This window comes from Capra hircus, chromosome 13 (genome assembly GCF_001704415.2).
Source record: "Capra hircus breed San Clemente chromosome 13, ASM170441v1, whole genome shotgun sequence".
Taxonomy (NCBI): domain Eukaryota; kingdom Metazoa; phylum Chordata; class Mammalia; order Artiodactyla; family Bovidae; genus Capra; species Capra hircus.
The window spans coordinates 66,401,130-66,409,415 of record NC_030820.1 but is presented as its reverse complement, the minus strand read 5'-3'; the positions used below and the strand labels follow the sequence as shown (position 1 = coordinate 66,409,415).

The 8,286-nt window shown below is 53.5% G+C and overlaps 1 protein-coding gene across 1 annotated transcript in view; it reads right to left on the bottom strand.

The window, feature by feature from the left end:
- The window catches only part of VSTM2L (V-set and transmembrane domain containing 2 like), a 38,557-nt gene continuing 32,262 nt past the window's right edge, over positions 1,992-8,286 (bottom strand). The window contains exon 4 of the mRNA XM_018057847.1: positions 1,992-3,394. Coding sequence (XP_017913336.1) covers positions 3,122-3,394 — 273 coding nt within the window. The 3' untranslated portion in view covers positions 1,992-3,121. The remainder of the gene's footprint in view (positions 3,395-8,286) is intronic.

The window sequence follows — 8,286 nt, the reverse complement described above, 5'->3', positions numbered from 1 at the left end:
AGTGGAGCAAGAAAAAGCCCTCCAAGAAGGTGGGGACTCCCCTAAAGAGTGAGAGGACGGTAGATGAGACACAGACTCTTGGGAAGGTAAAATGAGGTCCTGTGAAGCCTCAGGATTTCCTGTGGAAAAGTCCTCCCCTGGTGCAGTATAGGCGCTCAGCTCCTGTAAGAATTGTTACCACGCTAGCTGGGGCTTGAGCCTGTAACCGCCAGAACCTGCCCAAAGGGACCTGGGCTTTTCAGGCCTGCCTTGCACTTGGGGATATCTGGAAGGGACCAAGTTCATTGAATAAAGGGACCATGTTCACTGACTGCTGGCCTGACAGGACCATAGGTCACAGACCATCCAGACCAGGGATCCTGCAACCAGTCCGAGCCCTGCTGGCTTCACAGCCTCGTTGATACACATTCTCATCCAGCCAGCCATCCTCCAGCCTGCTCTTCTCTGAACTTCAGCTTCCTCATCTCAAAACTGAGGATACGTGCCTTCCTTTGGGACTGCTGTGGCTGTCAGCACAGTGCCCAGAACACACTTAGTGCTCAGCCAACTTCAGTCATCATTCCAGCAGCTCCCAGACCCTGCCCTTGAGGAAGCTCACTCAGTCTGGCTGGCAGGGGAGTTTGGGGACAGGCAGATGCCCCAAGCTCCGTGTGGGTGATGCCAATGGTTTCTGTAGGGGCACAAAGGGGGTGCCATCTGTGCATGCTGGCTACGAAGGCTTGACTGATACACCCCCAGGCAGATTCTCAGCAGGACCGAAGTGGGCAGGACTCTTGGCTGGGATGAGCAAAGGGGAGTCCAGAGCCCAGGGCATGATGGAAGCAACAGTCAAGCTTGGCAAAACAGATTTCAATAGCTTAGCCTCCCTGAGCCCATTTACTCAACTGTAATATGGGGGTGTTGATACCTGGGGAGAAAATGAGATCCCTAAAGGGATGCCTAAACCTCCCAACTGACCAGTCCACGTGCTCACATGCAGGGCCATTAATTACGGTGCACCCAGATGGGACCACAGATTCTTGTCAACAGTATTAATGGATGCATACATTGATATGTTGTAGGATAGTCAAACAGGAGAAGGCAATGGCACCCCACTCCAGTACTCTTGCCTGGAAAACCTCATGGATGGAGGAGCCTGGTAGGCTGCAGTCCATGGGATCACGAAGAGTCGACACGACTGAGCGACTTCACTTTCATTTTTCACTTTCATGCATTGGAGAAGGAAATGGCAACCCACTCCAGTGCTCTTGCCTGGAGAATCCCAGGGACAGCGGAGCCTGGTAGGCTGCCGTCTCTGGGGTCGCACAGAGTCGGACACGACTGAAGCGACTTAGCAGTAGCAGCAGTAGCAGGATAGTCAAACAGTAAGAAAATGGACACATTATGGACACATGAAACAATCTAGGTGAATCTCACAAACAGCAGTGTATGAAAGAGCAGATAGGGTATAATTCCATGCATATAACGTTCTAAAAATGTAAACAAAACTCAACTATATTGTTTAAGATGACATACATATAGGTAGTAACACTATAAAAAAAAAAAAAGAACGCTGAGAATGGGATTACCTTAAAAATTAGAGTGGTGGTTCCCTCTGGGAGAGAGGAGGGGGTAATCTGGAAGACACACAGGCCAGGCAGGGCGTTCTTTTCTGGGGGTGCCTGGTGAGCTGGTAACTCACCCTTACTTCATTTATAAGTTATTTATTCACAAAATAGTGTAAACATATTATTGTTCTCTTCTGTATGGGTAATGATCTCAAAATCAGAATAATTCAAGCACCTGGTAATTGGATTGGCGCTGGACGAGGGCTGGTTTTCTTTCTCCTTGAGCCCCCACTGGAGTTCTTCCTGTGCTTGGGAGGCCAAGAGCAGGGGCGAGAAGGGATTGAGTGAGGTGCGGGTGTGGGCTGGCCTCCCCTTCCCCATCTCCCCCTCCCTGGCGGCTCTGTTCCCAGACGTGAATGCCCCAGAAGGACTCTGCCCAGAGGCTTTTTTTAAACCGCTTTATTCAGGTTGGCTGGTAGTCACAGACTGGATCGTGTGTACAGGGTAACCCACACCCTCCCAGGCAAAGCCTAGGCCTCTCCCACATCCCCGACTCCATCGCTGAGGGGTGGCCAGAGGTTCCAGCCAGTTTTGAGGGGATGTGGGGCTCAATAGAAATATTTACAAATCACCAAGGGGGTGGGTGCCCCCCTGCTCAGGAATTGTGAAAGGATTTGGTATAGGGGGGGCCCTTGGCTCCCAACAGCCCCAGGCCCTTGGCGGGGGGGGGGGGTGTTGACATGGGTCCTGGGAGGGGGCTGGGACGGTAGGAACTGGCAGAGGGGGCTCCTGTGGAGCCTCAAAGACCCTCCAAAGGGTCCCGCTGGTGCAAGACTCTGCCTGGGGCCGAGGTGTCAGAGGGGAAAGGCCCTCCTTCTGACTTGCTATGTGAAGGGTCAGATCCGGGGTCCCCTGCCTCCCGGCTGGGTGGGACAAGGGGCTGATTCTTAGTAGGAGGAGGCTGAACATGAAGGACCCACCTGGAGGCAGTGGGAGGGGTCTCCCTGTCCTCCCAGGACCCCTGTGAGCCACTCGGCCAAGGGGTCACGGCTCTTCTGGGCGGCTCTGTGCCTCACTCCTTCACCAGAGGCCCTGGTTCTGCTCAGAAGATTCAAGTCCACATTTGGGAGGGGTCACCATTCCACACCCCGGGGTCCAAGCAGGGGATGGGAGGAAGGAGGGAGAGTAAGGCTGGGAGGCCCCCGGCTTGGGACAGGATGGGGGACAAGCAAGCAAAGCGAAACACTGGACTCGACTGAAGCTGGTGACAGACGGGGGCGGCTCGGTCCCGGCCTGGTGCCCCAGCCCAGCGTTCCGGGGCGGCTGTCCCCTGGGTGTCCCGGGCCACCTTCTCGGAGCCAGGTCGCCGCGAGGGTCTGAAGGGGGAAGGTTGGGCGGGGCTTACATGCTGAGCTGAGGGGTGGCGGGCGCAGGGCCGAGGAGGGGGCCACGGGCCGTCTCGGGGATGGGGAGGAGCTGGACCCGGACAGCCCCATCCCCGGCGGTCCAGCGGCTCCTCGTGCACTCGATACAGCCGGAGGGGCGCGGGGTGGGCCAGCGAGCTGGGCATCAGTCTAGAGGCTGCAGGCCTCCTCGTCTACCGAGCGCTTCCGCAGCTCCTTGCCGGGCTTGGGGGGTGGCGGGGCGGGCGCGGCAGGTGGGGCCTCGGGCAGGTGCAGGACGGAGTTCTCCCCCGGCTGCACCCGCAGGTAGGCCTTGACCTTGTGGTGCCGGGCCTTGCCGTCGCTGAAGTCGATGACACGGCACTCGTAGGTGCCTTCGTCCGTGGGCTTCACGCGTGACAGGCGCAGCTTGTGGGAGATGTTGCTGCCCACTACCTTGACCACCTGGGGGCGACACAGAGAGGGTGACCTTGGCCACTGGTGTCCTGGGCCCGCTCCGCGGGTGGGGCCCGAGGGACACTCCCATCAGGGCATGCAGAGTTCAACAGCAGAAAAGCCAAAGCAATTTAAGGGTCTATCAACAGATCACATAAACAGGCGCTGGTCAGTTCATTCAGCGGAATATTGCACAGCAGTGAAAAAGCATGAGCTAGAACTAGCTGTATTAGAGCTCAGGGGTACACGGGGTGAAAAGATCTCATTGCAAGACTCTTGCCCTATGATGCCATTTCTGCAAAGGCACAAAAACACTCTACACTGGTTTTGGTGACTTGTGTGCAGGCAAGTTTGAAAATAGACAGCAGGGAACACAGTGTGGCCTCAAAGCTATGGTTGTTTCTGGAGTGGAGCCCAGGGAAGGGCTGGGGTAGGCTGCAAAGTGAATTCTTAGCCTTATGTATCAAAATAAAATAAAATAAAGGCTGATCACAAATATATCAGGATGCTAACGATAGCTCACTCCAGTGGAGGTGAGGGGCGGGGGGAGCAAGATTGTGATATTTATCTTCATATTTTGGCTTTTTGCTCATTTACTTATTGGATGGGGTTTTTTAATTTTTACTTAAAATTGAAATATAGTTTATATACAATAAGGCACACACAGCTTAATGAAATTTTACAGGTATGCTGGGTGTGACCACCATCCAGAGCAAGGCATGGGGCGTTTGCAACCATCTGGAGTGCACCCTAGTGGCCCCTCCTTGTCGATTTCCACCCCCTTAGGTTACCTAGTACTCTGATTTTTATCACCCTAGACTAATTTCCCCTGTTCTTGAACTCATTTGTATGTGTCTTCTTTCACACGACACACTATCAGTGAGATTCCTTCATGCTGCCTGGCTCAATTTGTTCCTGTTTATTGCAGTGTAGTATTTCATCACATGGATATGCCACAGTCTGTTTATCTAGCCACTTGTTGATGGACATTTGGGTAGCTTTCAGATTAGAGCTCTTCTTAATAAATCTGCCACAACTGTAAAGCTGCTGTGAATTTTTTCAATTAAGAGGGAAAAGGCAGTTGGACAGTCATATGAAAAAAATCACTGGGGAAGCTAGATGAGGACAGGGGACTCTGTGATCTCTTTGTAACTTTCTCTGAGTCTGCAATTCAAAATAAAAAGCTGAAATAAAAGAGAAGTTTGGCCTATAAGTGGGGCTGTTGTAAAAGGGGGCTTCCATCCTTCTTGTCCCCTCTTCCTTAGAGCCAAAAGAAGCCCCTCCTACAGCCCCCACTCAGTCTAGACAGAACAGGGGAGAACAGTCCCTAACAGCCAGCTGCTGACCCCCTGCTCAGTGATGTTATTACCAGCTGGCACTGCAGGCTTGCCAGGGCCAGGATGGAGCTGAGTGAGCTTCAGACTGGTGGCCACAGTCCGGAGCCCAATTCATCCTTCTCCCCGGGGGGGTGGTGATGGGGACAGATACCCAGCCTGCTTGTCCTTGCCACACCCCAGATTCTGTAGGAGGACACCCTTGCTGATCACCCTTGCAGTGAGGAGGCCAGGGTGAGAAAGAGGACGGTGAGGTGGTGTGTTCACCATGCAGCTGGGCCCTCAGACATATGACTTCTAATCATCTCATTAATTGTCTCTGGCTTCCCTGGTTCCTTCCTCCTGGATGCCAGGCTCTTTATGACCTCACAGCCTTTGCTGGTTTCTCTGCCAGGATGCTGTCTCCCATCACCTCCTTGACTCCCATTCATTCTCAAACATCACCTCCTCCAAGAAGCCCTCCATCACATCCTCCTGTCTATTTCTTTCCTAACACTCATCACAACTGGAGAACCATATATTTGTCTGTTTACTTGATTTTTGTTTTTCTGACTAAACTATAAACTCCACAAGGGCAGGAATGATATCTATCTTTTTCATCTCAGTGACCACTCAAGAGCCTAGTACCCTGTAAATAATAATAATGAAGAAAGAAAACATATAAGTGTTTAAATGGACTTACTCTAGTTCCTCCTTTCTCCAAATGAAGTGGTACCCAGATATCATGCTTGTTGATTTGGGAGTCACATATATATGATCATACCCACTTTACAGATGGTGAAGCTAAGTCTCTGAAAGATGTGGCTTCCCCATGGGCATCAAGTCAGTGAACCCAGGTTGCCTTTGCACACTCTAACCCTTCAAAGGTGTGATGGGCCCACAGAGGGTCACCCAGAGGTAGCAGGGCCACAGGGCACTTCCCAGGCTCTGGAAGGGAAGAGAGCAGTGGGCAGCTGCTAGGAGCCTGGCTCACCCTCTCTTATTCTGACCTTCCTGGCTGGCCATCATCCCCCACAAAGCAAGAGTACATGGGTTTATGCTACAGCAGGAGGTAGGAGGTGGGACAGAGGCAGAACTGCCCACCTTCCCTGTAGAGCAAGCAGTGGGAGACTCTTCCAGCTGCCCCCTTGGGTGTGGGACACCCTCTCCTCCCCAGTACTGGGGCAGGGCCCAGCTGGAGGCCATCAGCCCTGCTGGTTCCATCACCTCTGACCAAGGGCACAGAGAGGTCCTGGGGCCCTGCCACGCTCTCAGGCGAGTTAGGAGATGCCGTTGCAAATGCGCAGCGGGGAGTGAATTACCTCAACATCTGTTTCCCTCACGGATATTAATTATCCTTCATTTGTCAACCCTACAAGGCGCTAATGGAGTAATAATGTGAAGCGCTGGGAGGAGCGCTGGGGAGGGAGTACCATGCATGGCCCACCCCTCCGCCCACCCTTTCCCTTCCCTGGACCGGAAGCCCTGGTCACCGGCTCCCTCCTACCCCATCACCCCTGTGTGTGACCTCCCCTACTCAAGGAGGAGAAGGGAGACAAGGAGAACAGCAAACAGTGCTGGGAGGCTGGATCTGACCCTAACCTGTCCCGAGCACCCTGGCCTCAGTTTTCTTGGGCTGGATTCATCCTTCATTCGACAAGACCATGAGCGAGGCCCACTCTGAGCCAGGCACTGGAGACACGGCTGCGAGCCAGCCAGACCCCTGCAACTCCCACGTAGGCTCCAGGTCTAAGGGAGAACCCAGACCTCACATCAGCAACCAAGCACCCAGGGGAGCTGCCTTATACCAGGACGACGGGAGAGGACACACATCAGTCCTGGGGATCTGCATCTGTAAGCACCACCCATAGAAAGCAAATAATAAACACAGTAACAACAGTTAACAGCAAAGCTGGTAGCTAATATTTATGGAGCGCTTGATCCCTGGGGGATGATGTGCTGAAGAGTCTACACCTTATTTAAATCCCATAATAAATAACCCCAAGACGTAGGCACTACTCGGATACCAAGATGTAGGCACATTGGGATACCCATTGTATGGGTCAGGAAACAGAGGCTCAGAGAGGTAAGGTGACTTGCCCAAGGCCACCCAGATGGTGACAAGAACCAGGTCCTAATCATATCCCTGGGGATTCTCCCAGGACCAGTAAACAAGTCTGTCTTTCCACCCCCGCCTCTCCTCTCTTTCCCTGGCCCTCCAGCCTTCCATGTCTTTGAGGAGCCTGGCCCCTTCCTCAGAAGCATCTCTTATGGGAGGGAGCCATCATCTTACCCAGGCTTCATGGGGGTGGTGGAGCAGCCTGTTGGATTTCAACATTCACAGACTGGGCAGAAAAATCCTGCAGCCCAGCCCCCCAGCACAGGGCTGTGAGGCAGAGAGACCCCCACGTGGAGGCCTGGCTGTAAATCATAATCGCCTCGGCATGGGCATCGACAGGCCTTAGCAGTGCAATTAAGCACCTAATTATGCTGAAAGAGACAAGGTGGCCAATCCACGCCATGACCAAGCTCAGCCTCCTTCTTGCCTGCCCACGGCCCAGGCCTCACTGGACAGAGCAGGAGCCCACGGACCATCAGGTGGGTGGGCTGGGATCCTTCTCCCAAGCTGTACCAGGAAGAGTGGATGATGGCAAATTAATCCATGGTGCCAGACCTTTCTTCCGTGTGTCCTCAGCCTAAGAGAGACGTGGTAACCCTGAGAAAGTGCTGGGTGGGGAGCAGGGGGTCAGGAGGTCCCTGCCCCAGGCCCGGCTCTGAGCTCTGCCACTCCCGAGCTTCCGTCAGGAACACCCAGCCAATTCACCATTGCCCAACTGGTAAAGAATCTGCCTGCAATGTGGGAGAGCTGGGTTCAATCCCTGGGTTGGGAAGATCCCCTAGAGAAGGGAATGACTCACTCCAGTGTTCTGGCCTGGAGAATTCCATGGACTGTATAGTCCATGGGGTCTCAAAGAGTCAGACACAACAGAGCGACTTTCACTTTCACTTTGGCAAGGCCAGACGCCAACTCAGAGTCTCCCCAAATCTGGGCTCCAGAAGGCCTCACCCATTGCAGCCAGACCCTCCCAAGTCATGACCCCCATTTCTCCCTTCACACAGGCACAATCTGCCTCTGAATCCCACTGATCTTCCTGCTAAACATCACTGGTCCTCCCCTTCTCTCCGGAACCCAGATCCCCACACACTGGCAAGGGCAATATCCCAGCCTCCCCCAGGGCCTCTGCAGAGCACTTTGGCCCCTTCCAATCCATCCTCCCAAGACAGTCAGACGTATCTTTCCAAAATGGCTCCAACTTAGAACCCTTCCTGTGATGGCTCCCCATAGTGGCTGCTGGGGGAATCCTCTCGTTTCCCTCACCCACCAACTTCCAGCAGTTCCTCCAACACACACACACACACACACACACACACACACACACACACTCAGAGAAGTTCCCTCTACTCCAAGTCAACCCCCCTACACGCCAGTGCTCACTTCAAAGAACATCTCCAAATACAGTATTGTAAAGTAAAATAAAGTAAAAAAAAAAAAAAACCACCTCCTCCAGGAAGCCCTCCAGACCCCTC